General features: G+C 38.6%; 1 protein-coding gene across 1 annotated transcript; it reads right to left on the bottom strand.

The window, feature by feature from the left end:
• Nucleotides 1–1,231: 1,231 nt before the first annotated feature.
• si:dkey-240h12.4 (death-associated protein kinase 2) lies at nt 1,232–26,096 on the bottom strand. The gene is made up of 12 exons (XM_063010648.1): nt 25,985–26,096; nt 18,143–18,278; nt 16,870–17,091; nt 15,990–16,128; nt 14,171–14,300; nt 12,126–12,174; nt 11,695–11,721; nt 10,956–11,108; nt 8,738–8,783; nt 8,270–8,359; nt 5,952–6,038; nt 1,232–4,590 (listed from the first exon to the last, which is right to left on the bottom strand). Exons 2-12 carry the CDS (start codon nt 18,202–18,204, stop codon nt 4,510–4,512), a joined length of 1,086 nt encoding a protein of 361 aa, XP_062866718.1. The 5' UTR covers nt 18,205–18,278; nt 25,985–26,096; the 3' UTR covers nt 1,232–4,509.
• Nucleotides 26,097–27,540: the final 1,444 nt, after the last annotated feature.

Below are 27,540 nucleotides of genomic sequence, written 5' to 3'. Positions count from 1 at the left end.
GCCATAGGAGGCGCTGTTAGTACGTTATACCGTCCCAGTTAATTAAATGATTAACTTTTTAACTTGAGATACTGCATAAAACGAGAGACTGTACCTATGATGTAACAACATAGGTTAAATCAAAGTATCAAAAAAGTACAATCAAAAAGTATCATAAACTATTATAAACCAGCATTAGCTGGTTTAAGCTGGTTTCTGCTGCAAAATACTGTGCTAATACTAATTTAGACTGGACATTGGTGGTCCATTGATGGTTTTGTATTAAAAGCACTGCATATCATAGTGACCAGCAAAAATAACATAAGCATGATTAAAACATATGTTGATTAATACCAGTATCAGCCTGTCTCTGCCGTTTTTAGCAGGGATGTTTATATGTGGTAGTTAATCAAGCCTAGCCTAAATCATTACGGCCTAAAACTATTACCACTATTCATAATCCAGTGAACTCCTCATCTGTCTAAGAGTAGACCTCGTATAAACACACACACAATGTATAGCTTTTTTAGTAGTTTTTGTCACCAGTCAGGTGATTGTTAGTTTTGTCCCTTGGTACAGACACCTAGCTATCGTGTGTTTGAGGTAGAGACATAGCCATGGTAAACTACACTGTTTCAAGGTGCAAAAAGGTCGAACAACTGCTTACTCAGGCCATTATGGTATTATTAGAAACAGCAGTCACGTTATACTAAATAGGTTAGCAGCAGTAATATGCAACACAATCTGATTATATCTTATGATGTATCAAAAAAGAAATAACCACCTTAGTGAACATAAAGTTACATCATTGTAGTAGTTTGTCGTAAAATGTGTTTACAGACAAATCACACATTAAAATTTACCAAATCACTCTATAAATTACAAATCTATAAACAAAGCAAATGTCATGCCAAAGAACAATGCTATAAACAAGTCAAGGCTTCTGTTAAATAACCTGACACTGGCAAAAAAGTGTGGAGTGGCAAAGTCTTGACATGAACCCAGTTGGCAATTCCATAGCGAAACTTATGTTTAAAGTGTTTAGTTGTATTATGTATTATGGAGTAAATTAAAGAGTAATTTAAATAAATAAATACATATTTTTTTTTACAAGGGTAACATGCGAGTTGGATAAATACATAATGTTGGATTACAAGAAATTTGTTTTGGTTCCCTTCGTACAATAACATTTTATCTTTTATATAGTTCAATAATCTCCAATCATTTAGTAAGACAAACAGACAATAGCAAATTAAACCAAAAATGTTTTTTTTTACTTTTCACATGCAAATGACTGTAAAACAAAACTATTTTATTAATATTACAATGCAAATCTGTTACATTAAGGGCAACATTTTACAGGAAACATGTTATTGCATCACAGAAAATATGGTATTGTATCTTTGAAAGAATATAAATGAATGTATTTTAAATAAAAAAACATTTTACATTTTCAGCATTTAGCAGACGCTTTTATCCAAAGCGACTGACACAATGAGCAATTGAGGGTTAAGGGCCTTGCTCAGGGACCCAACAGTGGCAACTTGGTGGTGGTGGGGCTTGAACCGACAACCTTCTGTTTACTAGTCCAGTACCTTAACCACTGAGCTATCACTGGCCCAAACTATTCAACACAACTCAATGTTCCTAAATAATGGTATATACAAACTCTTATCAATTCTATCAAGTTAAAATGCTTTAAATCACAGCTCCATTTAGTTATTCAAGGTTCCTTAAAAAACAATAAAAGACAAACTGAGTTAGGTATATAATATGAACCCAAAACACAGAGATGTTGCTGAATGCAATGTATTGTTTTTTTATTGTTGCTGTAAATGGAAGACTTTTCCTAATAAACATTGCATATTAAACAAGTCCAACTTGTAAAGTCTGCCATTCATTAAACACTTACACTGTGTTTTAAGGCAAACCATCACTTTTAACTATTTTTTTCTAAACATATAAAATGTAGTACAGTGTAAGAGCTTTTAAAAAGTGTCATTATTTATCACTAAAGCCAATTTTAATTAAAAACCCAGAGAAACATGAGCCAAAGACTCCCAGGTATCTGTTAAATGGCTACTCCAGCCTTACTTTATCAGCATGCATTGCAATCACATAAACATTTTACCCACCCGCTTTTTAGCCCATCAGTTAATCTCTGAAATACAAGAGAAGCAGCTGAACAGTGAAACACTTAACATGGATACAACATAAACCTCAGATTTAGCTCCTTCCTAATTCCAATCTGGAACAAAAATTTGTTCCATCGATCCTTTCACACTCTACCCACCCTAAAAAAAAAAGCATAAACATAGTGTTCATCTCCAGTGTGCACCAACAGCTGGAACTGGTTTTGAGTCAGTAACACATTTAATAGGAAGTAATGGTACAGATCCAGAGTGTGCTATCAGCTGAGTGTTCAGAGGTCAGGAATCTGTTCATTATTTATGTCAGTAAAGGCACGCAGTTTGTGAACATTCCATTCCTGGATAAATTCACTCAAGTTCTTACATTTAAATATTCCAGCTTGATAATTCACTGTTACTATCAGTAAATATATTTCCAGACTGTCCATATTAATCTTTATTAATAACAAGTTTAAAGGGACTAGAGCCAAACTCTCCATAATGTTTAAACTGAATTCTTAAAAATGCTGTCATAAATCTTTTTTGTAGTGGGATGTAGGGATGAACAAGTTAGAGACATTCTTTGCAGTGTGCACTTCAGAATTCGTCCATAAATCTTTAATGATGAAATGAAGGTGCAAATGTAGTTATGCTGATAATGAGACATTGACAAAGAGTGTATAGGAACTAGGGATGTAACGATGCACCACAATACAGTTAATAACTGATTCAAAAATACCACAATTCAAATCGAATTGACATGTAAAATGAATCGATATTCACTTTAAACAGCAGAGGGCACTGGCGCTATACACCTCACCTGGTTGACGTTACAGGCGATATACGCCTGATTGCCAAATTTGGGGTTTTTCAGCCAAATTGGGCTTAATTCAAAATTGTTTTGCATAGTTTGTACCTACCTCAGAAATAAAAGGGCGTTCATTATTTAGATTAATAAAAGATAATCACAAATTTTCTTTTTTTAAGAGAAATAATAAAAGGAAACTTTGTCATAATTTGTCTTCAATTTTAGTTTTAAAAAAATCGGGGGAAAATCGTATCGTGAACCCAGTATCGTGAATGGCATCGCATCGTGGGTAGAGTGTATCGTTACATCCCTAATAGGAACTGGAATTATTATATTGTCACATTTTTAAGCTTCTGTTTGCTTGCTTGGTTAGTTTAAATGTATTTATTTGTGACCCTGCATTCTGATTTTAAATTTTTTAATATCTGTATTCATTTATGTGCTGATTGTAGGTATATAGCAATGTGGGAGAATACAAAATACAAACGTGTGTACAATCTTTATGTAAATTCATTATATAATCTGTAATTTTATTCACTTTTAGTTTGTGTTGAAGTTTTCATTTATAATTTGAATTTGGCTTGGGATGTATATCTCATTCTTATTATTATAATTTTTTTAATGCATTTTCTCCCTTTTATTCCCAATTTTTTAGCACGTCCAATTTCTACCCAATTGCGTTATGCTTCCTCTCTACTGGTGCTGACCCCCACACCAATTGAAGAGAGCGAACTGACACACACTCCCTCCAAAACGTGTGCAGTACCCGACTGCATCTTTTCACCTGCACGGGGCGTGTTCATATGCAGATCAGCCTTGTGCACGGAGAGCCACACGCTGATCAGCATTATTTCTCTACTCTGTGCAGACGTTCATATAGCCGCCCAGCCCAGCTGGATGGCAGAGCTGAGATTCGATATGATGTATTTGAAATCCCAGCTCTGGTGTGCTAGCGTTTTTTACTACATATTTTATTATATATTATTATTTTTATAATTACAGTTGAAGTTGGAGTCCTTGTTTAAGGAATGATTGTGATTTTGAGGAGCTGTTTTCTCAATTGGACAATAAACTTGCTTAGATCTAATTATTTGTGTTATTCTACTTTGCAGTTTTTCCAGCATTATTTGTAACAGAAAGAACCAGAGAAGTACTGTTCAGCCTTTTTAACATCAATACCAAGTTTAGAAAGATGAGCTAATCACAGATTTCACTTCGCCACGCTGCGATAGGCAAGAACAGTTTTTTTGAATTGCGAGTCTGTCTAAAGCATGTTGGTCTATCATTTATGTGACTTTTTTTTTTACTGATAGTAAGACTAGTAAGCTTAGGTTTTTTGAGGTTATAGCATGGTTATGGCAATTCATGCTCAAGTGCCTTCATTTAGATTTTCCGAGGTAGCAATCTGTGATTAACATGCATATTAATATGTGTAATAAAACAACCCATGTGGTTTTGGCCAAAATTTTTAAGTAATCTCCTGCTTAAGGTGTGGACTTTCTGGTGTCTCTGGTATATAAAGACTGCGGGTGGCTTTATCGGCAGATAAATGCACGAGGGCTGTAGTGTTGTGTCACTCTTTTTCGGGTGGTTCTAGGAACTGTTGCTGAGTCGCCGACGCAGTAGGGAGGCTGTTTTCGTTTCTGTGTCCTCTTGGTCACTCTCACACTCCCTCTAACCAATAAAAAACCACAAATTAAAAATAGAGATGTGAGACATCTCAAAGAAAAGACAAGCAGAACTGAAAGTTACCATTGAGGTACTAATCTAATTGCCTCTAAAAACCACTATCAAACCGTCCTCGCTGTGCACTTTACCCCAGTTGCTGTTTGCCATTCTTTTGTAGGTCACTTGATGTAATCATACAGTTGTTGAGTGACATTCAAATAAGTTAGTGGTTATTCCAATCAATGGATGATTATTATCTTCCTCTGTCAGCTTTGTTGCCCCAGTGTCTGCTAACTGACATTGTTCTTACGTAGCAAAATCATATAGCAACCTGTCACAATTTCAGCTGCTTTTAAAGAACAACTAGAACTGGTTTTAAAACCCAGCTGGTACTATAGGAAAAGGAAAATGATAACCACAGTAGAACCAAATTCTGAATGAGATCTGGTTAAGTTAATCATTTATTCTAATCAAGTAAAACGAGGTATGCCTGTGATTGAATTCCACAGGTACTGAAATTGAATGGCTGCCATATATACAGAGATGCTGGTTTTATTATTTTTCTGTATTTTTTATAGAGCTGTATATTTGATGACAGTAGGTGTTTAGTAGTGGTTTTCATTCCTACAATTTTCCAGTAGTGTAGAAATGAAAACTCCAGCAGCTACTGGACCACTGTTCAATTTTTTTACTTGAACTTCTAAAGTTTTTTTCATTCTCATTGTATTTCCTTAGGTATTACCACAGTGCCCCTGTTAATGTATAAATATGTCCCAATTGCACCATCCCATTCTGTCCACAGGAGGGCTGCAGACTTTCATTCACCCCCTCCTAGACGAGTGCAGTTGTAGCTTGTTCCTCAGGCAAAGGTTAAATTAATTATGCACCAAGACATTTATCATGCCAAACTCAATATGCTAACGACCTTCCCACCCTCAAACACAGCTAAGTGAGTTTGTTGGGCATCTGGACAGGTTGGTGCCATCGATCACATGCTCTGTCACACCACTGCTGAGATCTGAGTTTAAATGATATAATGATATAAAGATTTAAGATAAATGAGCTTTATGTACTTTACGACTGGATTAAATAAAACCTGGGTATCTTTAGATAGCTAAATTGGCCCATCAAAAAATTTGACAAATAAGTAACCAAGGGTAATATGGGTGGCACAGCATTGATACCTAAATCAATTAAATTCCTTGTTTGCTTAAATTAGGTTGTGTTTATGTATTATCATATTTTTCTCATGGATCTGTAATTATTAAGATGGCAAATATTTAATAACAGTGCCCGTCAACTTATCTATAGCACTGTAACTACGGTAACTACTTCTACATTTGAGTCTGTGTTTGTTAGCATCCTACCAGGTTTTGTGTTTCCAAAAGTTTGGTATTACAGACTAGCTTAAGCTTGCACAGCCTGTTGCAGGCCGACACCATGTTATAGGACATCTGCAAAACACACACACAAACACACACGCTTAAGAATACACATACTGGTAAATAAATACAATCAAATTGTTATCCCTTTTAAACAGGTACAGCTACCCTCTGCATATATTAACTACACATTAATGTGTTGTGGTAATGTAATGTTCCTTAACAATATATAACCTTTGATTAAAGTGAATTCATTCATAATCATGAACAAAATCTTACAAACAAAATTAAGTTAAAGCTTGTTTGATTTGTTACCTCAGTATTTAGGTACAATTGCTGCATGACTATACATGCATGTAGACAGGGGCGTCGTAGTGGGGTGAAAAGTGGGACTGAGCTACCAGGGCCCAAGGCGGGGGAGGGCCCTTGAGGAGTCTAGAAGGAGTCTGGACTGGGGTGAGGGGGGCCCATGGGCACTGCTTGTGCATAGGGCCCAGAATTTGGTGCTACGCCCCTGCATGTAGATATGCAGCTTTGAACACAGTAGCTGGAGGACTACAATTTATCCACTAGGGGGCAGAACAGCTAAAAATCATTGTTTGTGTCCCTGTATATTTGAAATAGGCCACTATGTTCGAGTCATTGTATTCAATTTGGGTTTAAGTTTGAATACCACTGGGTAAATTCCATGTTTAGTTGATTTGTAATTAATTATAAATTACTTTATTTACATCATATACAGGGAAGAAACTTCTGGACATTTCAATGCACAATTAGTGTGTAACTGCAAAAACTTAACAATTTTGCATGTGCACAATTTAGGTCACATTAAACATTTTAAGCTGTTGGTGTTTTTCCATAAAGGTAAAGTAAGCAATTAAATAGAGATTGTGCACTAAAAGGGGAAATTGTTTGTTAAACTCTGTTCCCTGTATTTAACTTTTGCATATTATTGTGAATAGTTTTGCTTTATGAATATTAGAACAATCTGCATTGCACCAGAGTAAGTCTTTCGTTTTCCTTGGGGATTTTAAAACATAACATTTAGCATTGTGCTTGTATTAGTGCTGTTTTTTTTAAAAACCCAATATTTTATATGCTAATAAGAACACAACAGCAGCACAACAGTGGTGAAAAAGTTTGTTTGTTTGTTTATTGGGATTTTAACATCATGTTTTACACTTTTTGGTTACATTCATGACAGGAACGGTTGTCACTCATTACACAAGGTTCATCAGTTCACAAGGTTATATTGAACACAGTCTTGGACAATTTTGTATCTCCAATTCACCTCACTTGCATAACTTTGGACTGTGGGAGGTAACCGGAGCACCCGGAGTAAACCCACGCAGACACGGGGAGAACATGCAAACTCCACACAGAAAGGACCCGGATCGCCCCACCTGGGGATCAAACCCAGGACCTTCTTGCTGTGAGGCGACAGTGCTACCCACTTGCCACACTGGTGAAGAAGTAACCACTCACTAAAATGAACATAAACTGTGCATGATTTTACAGTTTTCTGTTGAGGTCCTATTCGTAACATTTCAGCCAGATTTTAAAGCGTGTCTGTGGGAATATGTGCCTGTTTATTTGAAAAAGCACTGGTGAGGTCAGGTACTGATGCTGTACTTACAACCCCAGGGACACAGGCGTGTGGAACAAAAAATGGGCTTTCACAAATTGTTTCCTACAATGTTGAAACTTGTTTTATATCATTTATTTTATACATCTGTTAGCAATGTGTGTGGTGAAACACCTAAACTTGATGATTTGGTGGGATGTCCTCATACTTTTGTCATATAGTATATTTGTCTGTTTTAAGGGAGTTCTGGAAAGATGATGTATTTAGATTAACTGTAATCTAAATTCAAATATCACATGCTATCAATGATAATTAAATGGCAATAAAATGTTAAATTTTTTTGGGAGAGAGAGGCTGTGAGTATTTTTGTTTAAAAAAATGAACGCTAACGTTTCCACCAGTCTTACAATCCTGATGCAATTCCAACAAAATCCCCAAAGGTTTGTTTGTTTCAGAATCCCAGTACATTACAATACTGTATAAAGAAGCACACGTATACGCTTTTGACCGATTGAGTATTTATAATTTTGTTTATATGCAAGGACAAAGTGCAAATACACTAAAATAAATAAAAGCACACCTAGTGGAGCATGCTCGGACTATCAGAAGTCATATATCAAAAGCTGTTAGCACACCTTAACCTAGTGTTGTTTGCCCAAGTTATGGCAATGCTATCAAATGTGTGATGACTCAAGAGCCAGGAGGAAACATAACCTACCTTCCACTTTCTCTTAGCATTAAACATCTTAAAGTTCTTCATGTTGATGGATGAGCGATTCCTCTTAGCTATCTGTGTCCTGTTAAGAGGCTAACAGAGGAGAAATCAAATTGGAGCAATACATCTTTCTACCTGGCTTTCCTTTTTACAAAACTTTAATTGATCAAACACCCACATATCTTGCTTAGTGGAATTAGAATATTACAATTTTAAAACAAGCCTGGCTATTTTGTAACTTTTCTAACACTTTATACATTAACATATATGACTGTCTGCTTGCCTCTCGACCCATGCTATTGATTTTTATCTTTGACTTAATAAAAAAAATCTATTTTATGCACATGCATCCTGTCCCACCTTAAGCAGACAGACACGTTGTTCTTACAGTGAACCATCGGCTAAAAGTCTTTTCACAGTCATATGTAAAGTGAAAGAAGTGAAAGTAAAGGCTTCAGTGGCTATTCTTACCTTGATCCAAGGGTGTATCAGGCATTCGTCCGCAGTCATTCTCTCACTGCATGTACCAAAACACACACAAAGACACATTAATAGAGATAAAAAAATATTATTACAAATATTATTTAGGAAAAAATAAAATATGCAATGGATGATTATTTTATAGACAGACTTTTCTAAACAAATACATACCAAAGAAAAATGTAATATTAATTTAAATAAGTTTTTGACTCACCCACATTAAACCCACATACGGCTTTAATTTATAATATTAAAAAGGCTCATACATTTTCATATTTAATAACAATAATCAGTAGCTAGTGACACAGAGCCACATACAACTGGCTGTTTTGTATTTAGATCTTACAATTTATCATTTTCACCACCACAGTGTAGGTATTATTTAGGTGGTGGATCTTCTTAGCACTGCAGTGACAGTGACACCATGGTGGTGTGTTAGTGTGTGTTGTGCTGGCATGAGTGGATCAGACACAGCAGCGCTGCAAGAGTTTGTAAATACCGTGTCCACTCACTGTCCACTCTATTAGACACTCCTACCTAGCTGGATTACTTTGTAGCTGTAAAGTCAGAGACGATCGCTCATCTATTGCTGCTGTTTGAGTTGGTCATCTTCTAGACCTTCATCAGTGGTCACAGGACGCTACACACAGGGTGCTGTTGGCTGGATGTTTTTGGTTAGTGGACTTTTCTCAGTCTAGCAGTGACAGTGAGGTGTTTAAAAACTCCAGCGGCACTGCTGTATCTGATCCACTCATACCAGCACAACACACACTAACACACCACCACCATGTCAGTGTCACTGCAGTGCTTAGAATGATCCACCACCCAAATAATACCTGCTCTGTGGTGGTCCTGTGGGGGTCCTGACCATTGAAGAACAGCATGAAAGGGGGCTAACAGAGCATGCAGAGAAACAGATGGACAACAGTCAGTAATTGTAGAACTCCAAAGTGCTTCTATATGGTAAGTGGAGCTAATAAAATGGACAATGAGTGTAGAAACGAGGTGATTTTAATGTTATGGCTGATCGGTGAATACATCTAATATAATGTTGAGAAAAACACTTTGCTTTTTTTTCCCTTTTCTCTCTTCCTCCTTGTTGTACCTAATTCCCCAACTGTACGTTCCTCCACAGTTGCAGATCCCCACCCTAAATAAGGAAAGCTGAAACTATCACATGCCTCCTCCGGCACATAAACAGTCGCCTACCACTTTTAAATATCCACACTGTTTAAATGTCTTTTTAATCTTCTTTTAAATACAGTAATTAAATAATCAGATTACTGCCAGAACCTAAAAACTAATCAGTTTACTAGTGTGTATATAAACACACTCAATGATAACAACTTACAAAACCCTCTCAATCCCTTACTTACTTTCTAAGCCTCTTATGCTAATCAGGGTCACGGGGGGTGCTGGAGCGTATCCCAGCTCTTGATGGGCGCAAGGCACACAGTTACACCCTGGACAGGGCACCAGTCCATCGCAAGGCAGACACACGAACACATTAACACCTTAAAGGGCAATTTTTAAAGGGCCGATTTACCTGACCACATATCTTTGGACTGTGGTAAGAAGCCTATGCAGACACGGGGAGAACATGCAAACTCCACACAGAAAGGACCCGGACCTCTCCACCTGGGAATCGAACCCAGGACCTTTCTGCTGTGAGGCAATAGTGCTACCCACCGAGCCACCGCACTAACAAAACCTCAACCCTATAATGAAACAACCTTAAGGTTATTAGACAGATGAGAGGCTTGTCCAGAAGATGTGAGGTACACAAGGTAGACAAGACATAGATCAGGGGCAGTGGTAGCCCTAGTGGTAGTGGTTAAAGTACTGGACTAGAAAACACAAGGTTGCAGGTTCCAGTCTCACAGTTGGGCTCCTGATCTACGTCCAACAGAGATGCTGTAAATGAGTTGATGCTGAAAAACTAAGCAATGTGTTATGCACTGATTTCTGAGCTAAACTGTTCCTAACTAGTTTGGTATGACAAGAATTCTTGTGTGGTGTAGCAACGGCTGTCCAACAAGTAAACAAAATTAAAATAAAAAAATATCCTTGAGGCCAAATGGCTTTAGTCATATTACATCACATATCACAAGCACACACACCCTCATTTCCATTTGCTGTTTGTCTCTGATCTGATACAGATCCTAAATCAATCAAACTGCTGCATGTTTTACTCTTGTGATGAACTTACCTTTGATCTTTGACCAGAAGTTTCTGGATGAAGTCTTTGGCCATACTGCTGGTTTGACTGAAGAAGTGCGGCACAAATTCATACTTCAACGCTACAATGTTCTTTAGTGTCTCTTCATCTGTCTCTCCTTGGAACGGAGACAGACCGCTCAGCCTGAGAAAATAAAATGTCGTTTTATCTTTCTACACACACACTGTCCATTTTATCTGCTCCACTTACCATATAGAAGCACTTTGTGGTTCTACAATTACAATTACTGTAGTCCATCAGTTTCTCTACATACTTTTTTAGCCTGCTTTCGCCCTGTTCTTTGATGGTCAGGACCGCACAGGACCACCACAGAGCAGGTATTATTTGGGTGGTGGATCATTCTCAGCACTGCAGTAACACTGACATGGTGGTGGTGTGTTAGTGTGTGTTGTGCTGGTATGAGTGGATCAGACACAGCAGCACTGCTGGAGTTTTTAAATACCGTGTCCACTCACTGTCCACTCTATTGGACACTCCTGCCATGGGGCGCTGTTGGCTGGATAGTTTTGGTTGGTGGACTATTCTCAGTCCAGCAGTGACAGTGAGGTTTAAAAACTCCAGCAGCGCTGTTGTATCTTATCTTTTATTTTGCCCCCACCTCAACCCCGCTCTGGACATGTTTGACTTTTTTCTTGAGTTAGGGTATTTAGACAGTTTATCTGTAGGTAGTATTAAAGCATGAACTATATGGAAAAGCATAATTACTTACAGGATGTAGGTGATAACGCCAACACTCCTGGAAAAAAGAAACACACAAGAAAACACTTTCACTTCTCATATTACGTGTGAAACAGGTACACTGTAAAACAGGTAGGGCGGTTAGAAAAAAGTTCAGTTTCCCTTTTAACATAAGGTTAAACAGTAAGCTTAACTTTCTTATAGTGTAGTCATTAAGAGTAGCTGTGTTGTTTTATGAAATGTCATAAGTGCTACTTATCAAAAGTCGTATACACATACAGTACCTATATTTCAACTGTTAGCTTTAAATGTGTATACTGTATATATTGAACATGAAACAAATCTGTGCAAGAGGGATCAGGTCTAAACTTGCCCTAAATGTACCCTCAGGCTTTTCTACAGGAGGTTGTGCTTCAGAATGGTGTGTGTGTGTGTGTGTGTGTGTGTGTGTTTTATACTTACCACATGTCTGCAGCTGTGCCAAGAGGTTCAAAGTTGATGATCTCAGGGGCTGGAGGGAAGGAGGGGCAAAGGAAAGTAGGAGATAAAAACAAGAAGGAAACAGACATCAAAAGAAAACACAAAAATAAACTGGTGTCTATTTTTTTAATGTACAAGAATAAAACTTCCCCTCATTGCCATTAGTAACCCAATCATCAAACCCTAGTATTAGTGTAGAGATTGTTTTTACTTGTTTTTATGTTATTGCCCACAGTCCTTACTGTCTGTGTTGTTCTTGCTGGTAGGCCCCCAGAGTAATAGTAACGTTTGGTAATTAAACCCAATATTTGACATACATGAACTGAAAAAATCACAGTGCAGTGTTTAGTTTTTAGTACAGAGTGCACTGTTTCTACCAGTTACATCTAGAAAATATTTATACAGCAATGAACTTTGTATTCAATGTTTTCTTTTTCCGGAAAGTCACTCGGTCACTTCTTTGTGTTCCAAAGATACAAAAGCTGTAACTTCACTGACAAGGTATTGAAGTGTTTCGTACTTAACTAAAACTTTGTATCATGTGCTTATCATCTTGAAAGCAGACTCAAGTCTTTTGTATGACATAACATGACTTAACAAAATGCGTCAGTATTAATAATGCATAACAAACTTGCTGAGAACAGTGTGCAGTTGAGAAAGTGTTTGATGGAGACCTAGTTGCCACTGCAACAGTGACTTCTAATGCCTAGCCAGGTAAAATAAAATTGTTTACATGCTGAGAATCTGCTGCTTCCTGGTTTAAAGATGCATAACAACAGTAGTTGTACTGATTACTTTTAAAGGATTTTCTATATACATATTGTTTGTTAATTAGGATTTTAACGTCATGTTTTACACTTTGGTTACATTCATGACAGGAACGGTAGCTACTCAATACACAAGGTTCATCATTTCACAAGGTTATATCAAACACAGTCATGGACAGTTTAGTGTCTCCAATTCATCTCACTTGCATGTCTTTGGATTTTGGGAGGAAACCGGAGCACCCGGAGGAAACTCACACGGACACGGGGAGAACATGCAAACTCCACAGAAAGGGCCCGGACCATCCCACCTGGGGATCGAACCCAGGACCTTCTTGCTACCCTGTATATACATACTCTGGTGGGTACAAAGGCATGCAACCTAATTTCAAAAAGGCTAAACAACCCGATGTATGTCTGTGCAAAAACCTGCAACCTTGCAATTGTCGATTGCTAAATGTGTATGCCGGACATAATTTTTACAGTTATTAAAATTTTAATTGTTCCGCAAAGTCATAAATTATGCAATGAAAAGATCACATTTGCAAGATACAATGTTCAGCTAAATACTAGACAAACCAATTGCTAAATGTTGCTAAATGCACAATTGGTTGATTGCACCTAAAACCTGGTCCAAAAATTGTGCCTCCACCTTGAACTGAGCTGCTGTTGCAGTGGAAAGAAACCCCATATGATCTACCCTCCCTCGGACATGGCTGATTGTGTCTACTGAGCATGTGGTCATGCCAGTAGCATCACTGTCTCAAACTCAGAAGACAACTGAATTTGTGATGAGTTTATTCATGTCTGTGATTAATAAATTAAAGAGTGTAACTACCCTCATTCGCAACTGATTTTAAACATTGCCTTCACAAAATTCTTCACTGTCTTCAACTGCAAGCAATTAATTCACACAAAGTGTAACACACATCCTTTTTCATCTATTATGCACTGGGCTTGAGCCTGATAACATTTCTTCAATGAACAGTAATTACTGCTGGCTGCTACAAATGATGTGTGCATTTCTGTGTTTGTGGTCAGGAGACCAGTTCTCTCTTCTCGTTTCAGTCCACTCATCTCTCACATCTCTGGACCTGAGACTTCCTGAACTATCGGCCGTCTCCATGGAGACTACCCGACCTGTAAATCCTGTTCTGCACCAAAGCTCAAAAGGATCTGACATGCACGCGAGCACACACACGCAGACACACTTTGTATTCTGTCCACTCTTTTAAACTGAAATGATAATGGTGCACCGCTCACCGATGTACTGTGGGGTGCCACCCATACTTCTGTACTCCTCTCCCTGTATGAAGCAGTGAGCCATGCCAAAATCAATTATCTTAATGTCGGGGTCGGGGACTCGCTTATTTGACAGCATGATGTTCTCTGGCTGAGGGGACAACAGGAAAACCATAATGTTAATTATATGATACCATATTATATTGAGTATATTAATCCAAAATACGACCATTTTAAACAATACATTAAGATTGTTGAATTACAAACATGAAATGTATTGACATTAAATAAATGAACTAGGATAGAATGCCTTTGTCATATATACATATACATGTGTACAGTACAACAAAATTCTTTCTTCACATATCCCAGTTCATTTGGCATCTGGGGTCAAAGATTGTACGGCACCCCTGGAGCAGAGGGCCCAACAGTGGCTGAATGGCAGAGCTGGGATTTAAACTCTCAACTTTTAGGTTAATAGCCCAAAGCTCTACCCACTAGGCTACTACTGTCCCTGGTATTTTTTATAATGACTTATTTCAGTTAATTACATGAGCAGTTGAAGTGTTGTATCAAGCAAGACAAGGCAAGAATTATGCTTGCTAAACTGCAACTAACACTTAGTGCCCCAAATTCCCAAAAGATGATTAACAGTGGTAAATACACTATATGGACAAAAGTATGGGACACCCATTAAATTTTTTTGACATTATGTGTTTCAGCCACAACAGCTGCTCACAGGTAAATTATATGCTTTGCAGTTCCAGCAAGGTCTATAAAGACTTGAAAAGCTTGGTTTGAAGATATTCCAGTGGTATGCACAAACCCTGACCCCAGCCCCACTGAACAGATCAGTTTGGAATGAACTGGAATGTTAACTGAGTCTTCCTTGACCAAAATCATTGCCCAGAGATACAAATGCTGTTTTGACTAACCATGCACAAAAATCCCACATACATACTTCAAAGTCTTGTAAGAAGCCCCCTGCTGTATAGCTTCAAAGATTACATAGACGTCACTCCATTTTAATTATTTAATAACTTTTGTTTTTAAAACAGGACGTCCAACAAGCTTGTGGTCAGGTGTCCAAATACTTTTGGCCATATAGTGTGTGGCCTTTCTCCCTAATCTAGTTGTATCCAATTACCCTGATTGCATTACGCTTCCCCCCTACCAATGCTAACCTCCACTGCTGACTGAGGAGCACCGTAACTGACACACACGTGTGCAGCACCGACTGCATCTTTTCACCTGCACAAGACGAGTTCATATGCGGATCAGCTTTGTGTACGAAGAGCCTCACCCTGGCCAATGCAAGCCAAGCCCTGGTCCGGCTTTCCCACCCTGTGCGAACAACAGCCAATCGTTGTTCATGTAGCCTCCCAGCCCAGCCGGATGGCACAGCTGAGATTCGAAACGTTGTGCTCGTGAGTGTTTTACCGATGCATCACCTAATTGCAAGAAATTTTAACAAAATTTTAAACAAAGGTTCGAGAGTATGAACAACTTTAAGATTCTTGTTTTTATTGCACTTTACAAAATGTGCCAACTTTTTTGAAAACTTTTGATTTGAACATCAGCATTTTAAAAAAACTTGATTTCTTATGAGAACATGTGATCGTTTTCACACTTTGGTTGAGTACTTAAATTCATACATGACATTTTTAGGGTGTGATTAAGGAAGAGGACTTGAGGCTTGTTTATATCAAAATAAGTTAAGTCTGAAGTGTGGATCTGCTGCCATCAAATCTGCTATGTGAAATATCTTTTGCACATCAGTTTTAACACTTCTGCTGGCTTGTTTAAGCATTGCTACAGCGTAAGCTTTATTAAAGTGCACCTTTAGGTCGAAGTGGCCGACATGTTTGTCGTGCATGTAGCGCACTCCCTCTAGAATCTGCTTCAGAAAATCTATGGCATCTGTCTCTGTCAGGCTTTCTTTCTCAGCAATGAAGTCAAACAGCTCACCTCCTCGAATACTACATACACAAGAGAAAGCAATGCATGTATAAAAACATAAAAAGAACATATAATATGTGAATATACTTGTACTGTAGGAGTGACTGCATTTTTGTTTTTTATTAACTGTAAAAAGTGGTCAGAGGAGCCAAAGTTCCAGTACCACCCTGAAACACTTGGCACAATGCAAGAACACAACCTGTTGTAGATAATTTAGTGTAGACTTAATGTTTTGGGTGGTGGAAGGAAATTGGAGTACCCAGAAAAACCCCACAGGTAACGGGATATGCACTAGTCCACCACAGAGGAAACCCAAATTCAGGTCTCAGAGTTGCTATTGGTCTGAGGGGGGGAAGGCTGGGTGGAGAACACTTACCCTTTTACTACTTCAACAGCAACTTCTGCTGGTGTGTTAAGATGTCTGCATGAGTGGTGGAGAAATACAGAAAGCAAAGCATGATCCTGTAGATGTTAAACACTGTCTTTAAGAAATCACAACTGGCTGGTGGAGTGGATGGTGGCTTTAAGTTTCAAAGGGGGCATGTGGTAGTTTGTCTCATCTGCAAGTGTAGGTGTGATGCAGTTGGTGTAGGAATTGCAATAAGAGATTGAAATGACTTATTTGGCAGAAAAAAATAGAAAAATAATTAAATATAAATAATTTGTGCATTAACTCAAATGTAATTTAAAAAAAGAAACGAAGTAGAAGGTGTCTTTAATTCTTTTCAATTTAAGAAGCAACAAAATATGTTTGCACTTACAGCTCTACGATGAGGACCACCTCCGCCTTGCTCTCGAACACATCTCTCAAAGCCATGACGTTCTGATGTTGGAGGCTCTGTAGAATCTCCACCTCTTTCTCCACGCTTTTCCTCTCCAGGCCGAGACGGCTCCCCGCTCCACGGCGCAGCTTCATAAACTTACCTGCCCATAACGTGTCTGTGGCCCGCTCGCGCACCTCACGCACCTGTCCGAAATGACCACTGTCCAAAGAAAAAAAACCCACTGTAATTAAATAAAAAAATACACACTTTTAAAGTTCTCTACACTTCTACAGTTCAGTGTGGCATCCAATACATCAAAGTCATAAAACAAACTGTTAGCATACACTGATCAGCCATAACATTAAAACCACCTCCTTGTTTCTACTCTCACTGTCCATTTATCGGCTCCACTTACCATATAGAAGCACTTTGTAGCTCTACAATTACTGACTGTAGTCCATCTGTTTCTCTGCATGCTTTGTTAGCCTCCTTTTACTCTGTTCTTTAATGGTCAGGAGCCCCTTATTTAGGTGGTGGATCATTCTCAGCACTGCAGTGACACCGACATGGTGGTGGTGTGTTAGTGTGTGTTGTGCTGGTATGAGTGGATCAGACACAGCAGCGCTGTTGGGAGTTTTTAAATACCGTGTCCACTCACTGTCCACTCTATTAGACACTCCTACCTTGTTGGTCCAACTTGTAGATGTAAAGGACGCTGCCTAGGGGGTGCTGTTGGCTGGATGTTTTTGGTTGGTGGACTATTCTCAGTCCAGCAGTGACAGTGAGGTGTTTAAAAACTCCATCAGTGCTGCTGTGTCTTATCCACTCATACCAGCACAACACACACTAACACACCACCACCATGTCAATGCTGAGAATGATCCACCACCCAAATAATACCTATTCTGTAGTGGTCCTGGGAGAGTCCTGACCATTAAAGAACAGCATGAAAGGGGGCTAACAAAGCATGCAGAGTTCTCCTATATGGTAAGTGAAGCCGATAAAATGGACAATGTGTGTAGAAACAAGGAGGTGGTTTTAATGTTATGGCTGATCGGTGTATGTGTTTCAGCCACAACAATTGCTAACGGGTGTAATATATCAAATGTGGCATATGGGAAACAGCCAAGTCATTTGGACTTTGACTTGTGTGTTTAAAAATAGGCAAGATTGTGCCTTTGTCAATCTAACCTTACCAAACACACTGATATTTAAAATAGATAATTACAATTTCCAGAGAGAGTACACATACATCACAAAAGATCCTTACCTGCCCAGTACCTCTCCAATTACATATAAGTCTTCGACATTTTCCAACTTAAAAACAGCCATGATGCCTTTCCTCCTTTGTTTCTGTTCTCAGACTTCAGAGATCACAGCCCTACAGCATTTTTGGAGTGCTTGGTCTAAAAGAGAGAGAAAGGGAAAAATGTCAGCAGTCATGACTTCATCTTGTAGTGATTCTGAAACCCTTTCAGAAACTGCGGGTGCAAGGCAGGACTACACTGTAAACACACTGAGGGGCCATTTGGAATAGGACAAAGGAAATAGTTGCAAGTTTTTAACAGATATGTCAATAGATAAGTTAAGTATTACCCAATTACAGACAAACCTCCTAAGAAAGCATGAACTGTTTTGGAATGTTACCAAATATGTCATATGGCTGAAGTACAATGGAGACAGGTATACAGATAGCAAAAAGAAAAATCAGCCTCAAAATAGACACACTATATGGCCAAACACATGTAGACACCTAAGCATGAGCTTGCTGGATCTCATGCTGGAACTCATTTTCCAAAACCTTTCCCAGACTGCAATTTCATGCACAGATCACTTCACATTCTGTACATACAATATATATACTACTTGTGCAATAATAATAATAATAATTACTACCTGTTTCTACTGTGATAAGATACCGGTTACACTGTTCTGTTTGCACTATTCAACCACGTGTATGTGTCCATATAGTTTTAAATCACCATGTAAATACTCATTCTTGTAATTTTAGCTTATTTTGTGCTGTACCGAGTTTTTATATTTTTGTAAGTTTTTATATATTTTAATATTTTTATCTTATGTTTATTATTGCTGTTGGTCTCACTGACAGCTACCAAACAATGTTTTGTTGTATAACTACAATGACAATAAAGTCTATCTTATCTTGATTTATTAATATAGAGCCGCCTTTTGAGGCGCATGAATAAAGAGGAATGAGCCCTCCCCATAATGTTGCACAAAGTTGGAAGCAAACCATTCATTTTGTATAATTTGTTTTAATACACCCGTCCATAAACATTTGACCATATGTTGGGTAGACGAACAGAGACAGACACACAGATGTTTGTCTGTTGCAGAATCATAACAACTTTAATGTGCTTTCCTGATAACAGCCCCTTCTGCCTCCACCCACTGGCTTCCTTTAGCGTCAAATCACCCTCAAAGCACAACAGTCATACGCAGCTGTTTTCAAACCATAAACGGTTAGAGGGCCAAGCTGCTGAATCACAGCCAAATTCCACAAAACACATAGCTTGGAACAATTAGAGTTTTTATACGCTAGAATACAATCTACACTATACTGCCAAAAAGTATTGGGACATCCGATTTCAAAAACAAATGTTGGTAAAATAGAGCGACTTTTGTGTGATCTTTTTCAGCTTTAACAACAGCCACCTTCTGGAAAGGCTTCTCACAAGACTTTGAAGTATGTCTGTGGGAATTTGTGCCCATTCAGGCAAAAGAGCTTTTGTATGGCTGGGCACTGATGTTGGTCAGGAAAGTTCAACTGATGTTCCAGTTCATTCCAAAGCTGACTTGTTGAGTGTGGCTGAGGTCAGGGCTCCATGCAGGCCACTAGAGTTTCTTTATACCAAGCGTCCTGTGACCACTAAATAAGGTCTAGAAGATGACCAACTCAAGCAGCTGTAATAGATGAGCGATCGTCTCTGACTTTACATCTACAAGGTGGACCAACTAGGTAGGAGTGTCTAATAGAGTGGACAGTAAATGGACCTGGTCTTTAAGAACTCCAGCAGCGCTGCTGTGTCTGATCCACTCATACCAGCACAACACACACTAACACACCACCACCATGTCACTGCAGTGCTGAGAATCATCCACCACCCAAATAATACCTGCTCTGTGGTGGTCCTGTGGGGGTCCTGACCATTGAAGAACAGGGTAAAAGCAGGCTAAAAAGTATATAGAGAAACAGATGGACACAGTCAGTAATTGTAGAACTACAAAGTGCTTCTATATGGTAAGTGGAGCTGATAAAATAGACAGTGAGTGTAAAAAAAAAGGAGGTGGTTTTAATGTTATGGCTGATCAGTGTATGTATTTGTGCATAATATAGGATATAGCATTTATACTTGTCTGTGCTAATACTTATAATCATAAATATGTCTATATATTGTTCTGCAAATGGTTATATGGTAAAAAAGCACTGAATGGTTTAGTGTTCCTCATTATTGTTTGTGTTCTCTTAACCCATTGTGGTTTATTTGTTAGAGAATGACTTACAGAGCTATTTGCATGTGCTTTTGTGAGACAGCTTTTTAGCTTAGCTTTAGCATTTGTCGCTATTGTTCAGTTTTGAGAAATAGCTTGCTGGTTCCATTCAAGGGTTAGGCTGTACCTTTTAATGAAAACCGAATCTACAATAAGCACTCAGTTACAACATTATTACTTAATAAAATAATAGATCGAATAGAAGCAAGTACAATATACAGTGGTGTGAAAAGGTATTTGCTTCTTTAACAATAACCCAAGTCTTCACAAGTGCTTCTGATTTCATGATTATTTCAGTTATTTATGGAAAAATGCTGTTCCACCCTACATGGCCCTAAGTGGAAAAAGCAATCAGCAACAAAAATCTACTAAATCAACCAGTTAATCCAATTTAACTAAAAACTGCGTTCAATCTGACTAGCCACACCCAGACATGATTACTTCCAGACCTGTTGAATCTAACCATCACTTAAACACAACCTGTCTGGCAATGTGAATCAGACTAGAAGGTCTCAAAAGGAGCACATGATCCCATGTTCTAAACAGATTCAAATACAGATGCAAAACAGTTGTAAACTACCAGTCTGGAAAGGGCTCTGGGGTGCTCTGGGACACCAGCCAACCACAGTGAGAGCCATCCTTCACAAATGTAGACAGTTGTAGACGTTCCAAGGAGTGGCCAGTCTAACAAAAGAACACATCACAGACCTATCCAGGAGGTGACAAAGGAGCCTTGACTAACATCTAAAAAACTGCAGGCCTTAATTGCATCAGTTAAGGTGAATGTACTGTATATGATTCCACCATAAAATACGACAATGTGCAAACTGCCATCCATGGAAGAGTTGCAATGTGCAAACCACTGCTGACCAAAAAGAACACAAACTCTCATCTTGCCCATCTTGTGATGGTATTTCATTGACTGATGAGTCAAAGGCAAAACATTTTGGAACACGTGGTTCCTGTTACATCTGGCATAAAGCTAACACTGCATTCCACCAGTTTTAGCATCGTGGCAAAGGTAACGACTTGGGATCCCCAAAATACTACTCCCTTTTCATAGCTAGTTAAATTGAACTCCAAAATGTTCATCATAGGTGTTTTTATAACTATTGGTAATTTCTAATTTTATTTATTTAGTCCGCTACTGCTGGGATCCAGGGTTCAAATGCCCAGAAATGCTATTGGCCAGCCAGGTTTCTACATACAGACATGATTGGCTATATCTGAGGGGGGAGAGAGATTACTGAGGCCCTACAATTGTTTGTTTGTTTGTTTATTAGGATTTTAACTAGAGATGGGACGATCGATCGGCTATGAATCGGTATCGGCCGATTTTTAATCAAAATATGCTATCGGCGATCGGCGATATTTCCTAAAAGTAGCCGATCCGATCGTGTGATATATAAAGACCATGTTAAGTTAACAGCTCAGTGCATCGATCCAGACTTTGAGCTACGAAGCGCCAACCATCGCATCACCATTCATCAACCATCGTACAGAAACCACAGTGAAAGCTCTTCATGACCTAAAATAACATCATTAACGTTGTGCATCATACATACGATGTAATTTTGCTGATTGTAATATTTACTTTAAAAAGATAATTCAACCCGGTCACATCTGAGTCGATTCTATCAGCACGTTATATAAACTCCTGGTTCACTTTGGTAAATCGTGAGCGGTTCTTACTTGTGATGTAGATGAGAACAGAAAACGTTACAGAGCCAATCAGAGGCAAAAGTTTATTCATTACCAAATTCGTTAGTTCAGGATCATCTGCTGAACTTTTAGCTCCTTAGACGGAACGAGTCTGACGGTCGGTTACAGATCTGTGGTAATAGCAGTTTAATTAAGCTTTTTAATGAAGCTTTTTAATGTAAGAGAGTCACACAAAATGTTCTGTAGTAGTTGGTGTTTATTTAAAACCACGACATTTAATTAATAACAGTAAACACGGAGAGATAACTGAGAAGAGAAACTTACGCTTCGCGAAAAATTACTCGTGAATCAATGAATCACTTATAGCGATACTGTGAACAAAGCGTATCTTCTAAAGGCACAAACACACACACACGCGCGCGCGCTGCTCCGGTTTATCTTCACTGTGAGGCTCTTTTTAAGTTTATTTATTTTATTTACTGCTAACACAGTAAAAAATAAGATGTCCAAGATGTCAAAGTGTAACGCAGCTAAAAACTCTACTCGGGTAACTGAGTTTGGAAAACTCCCAACCAATTCTGTGAAAGCTGGATTTACAGTCAACCGTTCTAGGTTTTCAGTCAACTGTTAAGGTGGGCTATGCTGTGTATTGTTGCTTCCATTTCTTCTGTCATGTTATTAATTTATATATTACAGGCTTCATGTGTCATACTTTAAGAGCAAGAAACAAAGACGTAACAAAGATTTAATCACTTCATCCTGTTTAGGGTTGTAGTGGGGCTGGTTCCAACCAGGAAGCAATGGTCAAAAGAGAACAATAGCCCTTAGACAGGGCACAGGTTTATCACATGGCAACATACACATTCAATTACTTACTTAAACGTAGGTGGGAGAAAACTACAGTGCCCAGATGAAACCATTGCAGTCACTGCAAGAACATGCAATACTCCTCACATACATCGGTTATAGATAAAGGTCGAACCCGTAATTGTAAGGGGTCAATCACATAATTGCGACATGCCTAGATAAAAGTACACAAAACAATTTTAAAAATGTACCAGCAGCAGAGAAAAATAAGTTGTCAAACCTGCTGATTCACAAGCAGAGCTAGTTAGTGTTATCAGTATCTGTAGTAGGTTTGACATTCATGTTTTTTATTTACACTTTCAATACAGTAAAATCACAAATTTCTTTCTGTTCTGTATCCATGTGTCTGTGTGAGGGATGTGCATACTGCACGAGTTCAATCTTAAAACCTTTTAGACTGCAACACCAGCACGACAGCATTAATCGAGCAGTCACTAAAAGGGGACATAATTGTGTAAGCTGAGATGATTGTTCATGCAAATAACACGCAAAACACAAACTGTAAGAGTATGCGTGGCATGTACCAGCATGCATTCTATACAGACGCAGTAATTTGCACTAAATGGCTCAAAGTATGTTGAATTCTATGAAAACTATGAATTAATGTGTTTTCATGTGAGACTATAGCTAAGAGGGGGATAACATAAATTCTATAAAACAAATTCTGGGCTTCCAACTTGACCTTAACCTATTAATAAATAATAAATCAAATAATTTAATACAGGGTGGGCCATTTATATGGATACACCTAAATAAAATGGGAATGGTTGGTGATATTAACTTCCTGTTTGTGGCACATTAGTATATGGGAGGGGGAAAACTTTTCAAGATGGGTGGTGACCATGGCGGCCATTTTGAAGTCGGCCATTTTGGATCCAACTTTAGTTTTTTCAATGGGAAGAGGGTCATGTGACACATCAAACTTATTGAGAATTTCACAAGAAAAACAATGGTGTGCTTGGTTTTAACGTAACTTTATTCTTTCATGAGTTATTTACAAGTTTCTGACCACTTATAAAATGTGTTCAAAGTGCTGCCCATTGTGTTGGATTGTCAATGCAACCCTCTTCTCCCACTCTTCACACACTGATAGCAACACCGCAGAAGAAATGCTAGCACAGGCTTCCAGTATCAGTAGTTTCAGGTGCTGCACATCTCGTATCTTCACAGCATAGACAATTGCCTTCAGATGACCCCAAAGATAAAAGTCTAAGGGGGTCAGATCGGGAGACCTTGGGGGCAATTTATTTTGCATTGACAATCCAACACAATGGGCAGCACTTTGAACACATTTTATAAGTGGTCAGAAACTTGTAAATAACTCATGAAAGAATAAGGTTACGTTAAAACCAAGCACATCATTGTTTTTCTTGTGAAATTCTTAATAAGTTTGATGTGTCACATGACCCTCTTCCCATTGAAAAAACTAAAGTTGGATCCAAAATGGCCGACTTCAAAATGGCCACCATGGTCACCACCCATCTTGAAAAGTTTTCCGCCTCCCATATACTAATGTGCCACAAACAGGAAGTTAATATCACCAACCATTCCCATTTTATTTAGGTGTATCCATATAAATGGCCCACCCTGTAGATCAAAACATTATTCATTCATTATTCATTACTACGCAGTTTTGTTTCCACCTGCCATGTCATTAATGGATGGTAGGTGAGCATGGAAGACTTTTAAACCAGTGGTTCATTTAACCCAGTCTTGTGGACATCATCGTCAATACATTGTTTCTCTGTGTATCAACTATTTCCACAGTGCCTGTTGATTGGCTTGGTGTCATCACATGTGTGAAAACTTTCAGATGACCTTTAGCTTCATGTCTATAGATTGTATTGTCAAAATGAAAATGTACATTAAATAATGTAAATAATTATTTACAAGGTGTTCATGTCAGCAGCACTGCCGCTCACTGGATGCCCCCAAAACACAACAGAAATCCTGTGTAAACTCTATAGAAATGCTTTGTAAGTAAAGAAAATCCCACTGTCACCACTCAGATCGCATTTTTATCCATTCTGGTGTTTATTTAAAGTATAATGTAGCCTCTCAGTTGGCACAGCGGTAAAACACACTAACACACCAGAGCTGACATTACGAACTCGACAGTTCGGAACTCAGCTCTGACGACTGGCTGTTGTTCATACAGGGTTGGAAGCCAGGTAGGGACCTTATAACCGATGCAGTTACGACCTCTGCTGCTAATGCGTTGATCAGGATGTGGCTCTCTGTACACAAAGCTGATCCGCACATCAGCTCGCCTCGTGCAGGTGAAAAGTTGCAGTCGGTACTGCACAGGTGTCGGAGGGGGCATGTGTCAGTGTCGCTCTCCTCAATCAGAAGTGGAGATCAGCATCAATAAAAAGGAAGCGTAATGCAATCGGGTAATTGGATACGACTAGACTGGGAGTAAAATGGGGAAAAATGCGGGGAAAAAAAAGATATAATGTTATGTAGTTAATTTTTGCCACACGACTCAATAGATTCAAATAGATCAAAGATTCAATCATTACATACATGAGTATATGTAGAGGTGATTATAATAAAGTGGCCTCTATCACTGTTAATAAAAGTGAAATAGAGGTTTTGTCAATGTATAAAAAAGTTTGCACTGTATATTTGTGTTATATAGATGAACTTAAGTCTGAAAAAGAACAATAGGTGAATTTATTCAACAATGTAGTGTAGTGTAGTGTAGTGTAGTGTGTAGTGAACAGCAACTTGTGGAAGTGATGCATGTAACAACTTGCTTTCTTAATGGTAAAGGAATTCCAGCACAAATTCCAATCTACATTCACAGGTTTGAAAAATGCATCACGGCTTAAATGCATCATATAAAACCAAAACCAACCCTCACTGTTATCTGTTCAAATCAAGTAGTGATAATCAAACACGATAAGCAAACACAACTACATTAGAATTCTATGCCAGTTCCTTGTAGCCCGTATCAGTCGCGTTACTGTACCAGCAAAAACACACCAGTCTTTTATTCTTATTATATCTATATAACCAAATTTAGAAAAAAAAAAACCCTAAAAGTCTATTTGTTACAAACACTGACCTGTGTACTATGAGAGGGGTTTTGAATCCGTGTCTGTTCAGTCTTCATGTAGACCCGTCACCAGTGTTCAGTATGTTCTTGTTACTGCTGCGCGTACTCTTCGTGCTGGATCTGGACATCGGACACGCGCATTTGAAAAAAAAAACGCGCGCGCCCGCGACAGAAAGGTAACCGTGTCCATTACGGGAGGAGCCTAGTTTTAACTAGTTGTACATAAAGCATACTTCACTAGTTTAAGACATGCTGTTCCTCGTATTATTTATCAAAGACAACATACACCGATCAGACATAACATTAAAACCACCTCCTTGTTTCCGCACTCACTGTCCATGTTATCAGCTCCACTTACCATACAGAAGCACTTTGTAGTTCTACAATTACTGACTGTAGTCCATCTGTTTCTCTGCATACCTTTTTAACCTGCTTTCACCCTGTTGTTCAATGGTCAGGACCCCCACAGAGCAGGTATTATTTAGGTGGTGGATCATTCTCAGCACTGCAGTGACACTGACATGGTGGTGGTGTGTTAGTGTGTGTTGTGCTGGTATGAGTGGATCAGACACAGCAGCGCTGCTGGAGTTTTTTAATACCGTGTCCACTCTCTGTCCACTCTATTAGACACTCCTACCTAGTTGGTCCACCTTGTAGATGTAAAGTCAGAGACGATCGCTCATCTATTGCTAGACCGTCATCAGTGGTCACAGGACGCTGCCTATGGGGCGCTGTTGGCTGGATATTTTTGGTTGGTGGACTATTCTCAGGTGTTTAAAAAACGTATCCACTCATACCAGCACAACACACACGAACACACCACCACCATGTCAATGTCACTGCAGTGCTGAGAATGATACACCACCCGAATAATACCTGCTCTGTAGTGGTCCTGAGAGAGTCCTGACCATTGAAGAACTTTGATGGACTACAGTCAGTAATTGTAGAACTACAAAGTTCTTCTGTATGGTAAGTGGAGCTGATAAAATGGACAGTGAGTGCAGAAAGGTGGTCATAAGGGTGCAGAAATGGATGTTTATTAATAAATGAAGTTGAGCAGATAAAACATAAAATATCTCAGGTTCATCCTGTTTGCAATCAAATAAAAGTCAAAGTAAATGTAAGAAACTGTATTTTTTTATTATTTGCATTTTTTCATAGGTCTCATAAACAAAGGTAAGCAATGAAAATCTAACAAAAAATATCAGCAGAAGTCCATTAAGGTCACCAGATAACGCTGGTTAAATCCTAACAGTTAAAACGCAGGAGCGCACACACTGTGTTTTTTTCGCTCTCTTAAATCAATATATTTCTTTTAGTTAAATCATGAATAATTTTTTGTCTAATCTTTCTGCTGGACTGAGAGAGCTCAACCTGCGCCCCCTGCTGTTCGTGGCTGGGGCTGCCACTGCCACTGCATGGGTATACTATCTGTACAGCAGGTGTACCGATCACCAGCAGAGTACAAACACGGAGGAGGAATCAGTCCAGACTGACCCAGAAGGTAACGGAAGTGTGAACGTTATGTCCGCTGAAGGAAGCAATATGATCACACACACACACAC

The sequence above is a fragment of the Trichomycterus rosablanca genome, chromosome 2 (genome assembly GCF_030014385.1).
Source record: "Trichomycterus rosablanca isolate fTriRos1 chromosome 2, fTriRos1.hap1, whole genome shotgun sequence".
Lineage (NCBI taxonomy): Eukaryota > Metazoa > Chordata > Actinopteri > Siluriformes > Trichomycteridae > Trichomycterus > Trichomycterus rosablanca.
This window is presented reverse-complemented; position numbering and strand designations above follow the sequence as displayed.

What these genes read in the sequence shown, in the direction of transcription:
- si:dkey-240h12.4 (XM_063010648.1), bottom strand. Translation starts at nt 18,204, where the DNA reads ATGGCTGTTTTTAAGTTGGAAAATGTCGAAGACTTATATGTAATTGGA. An exon ending in TCGGCCACTTCGACCTAAAG is followed by an intron (nt 14,301 to 15,989) that starts GTGCACTTTAAT and finishes TTGTCCCCTCAG; the next exon opens with CCAGAGAACATCATGCTGTC. An exon ending in CTTCTGGTCAAAGATCAAAG is followed by an intron (nt 8,784 to 10,955) that starts GTAAGTTCATCA and finishes TGGTACATGCAG; the next exon opens with TGAGAGAATGACTGCGGACG.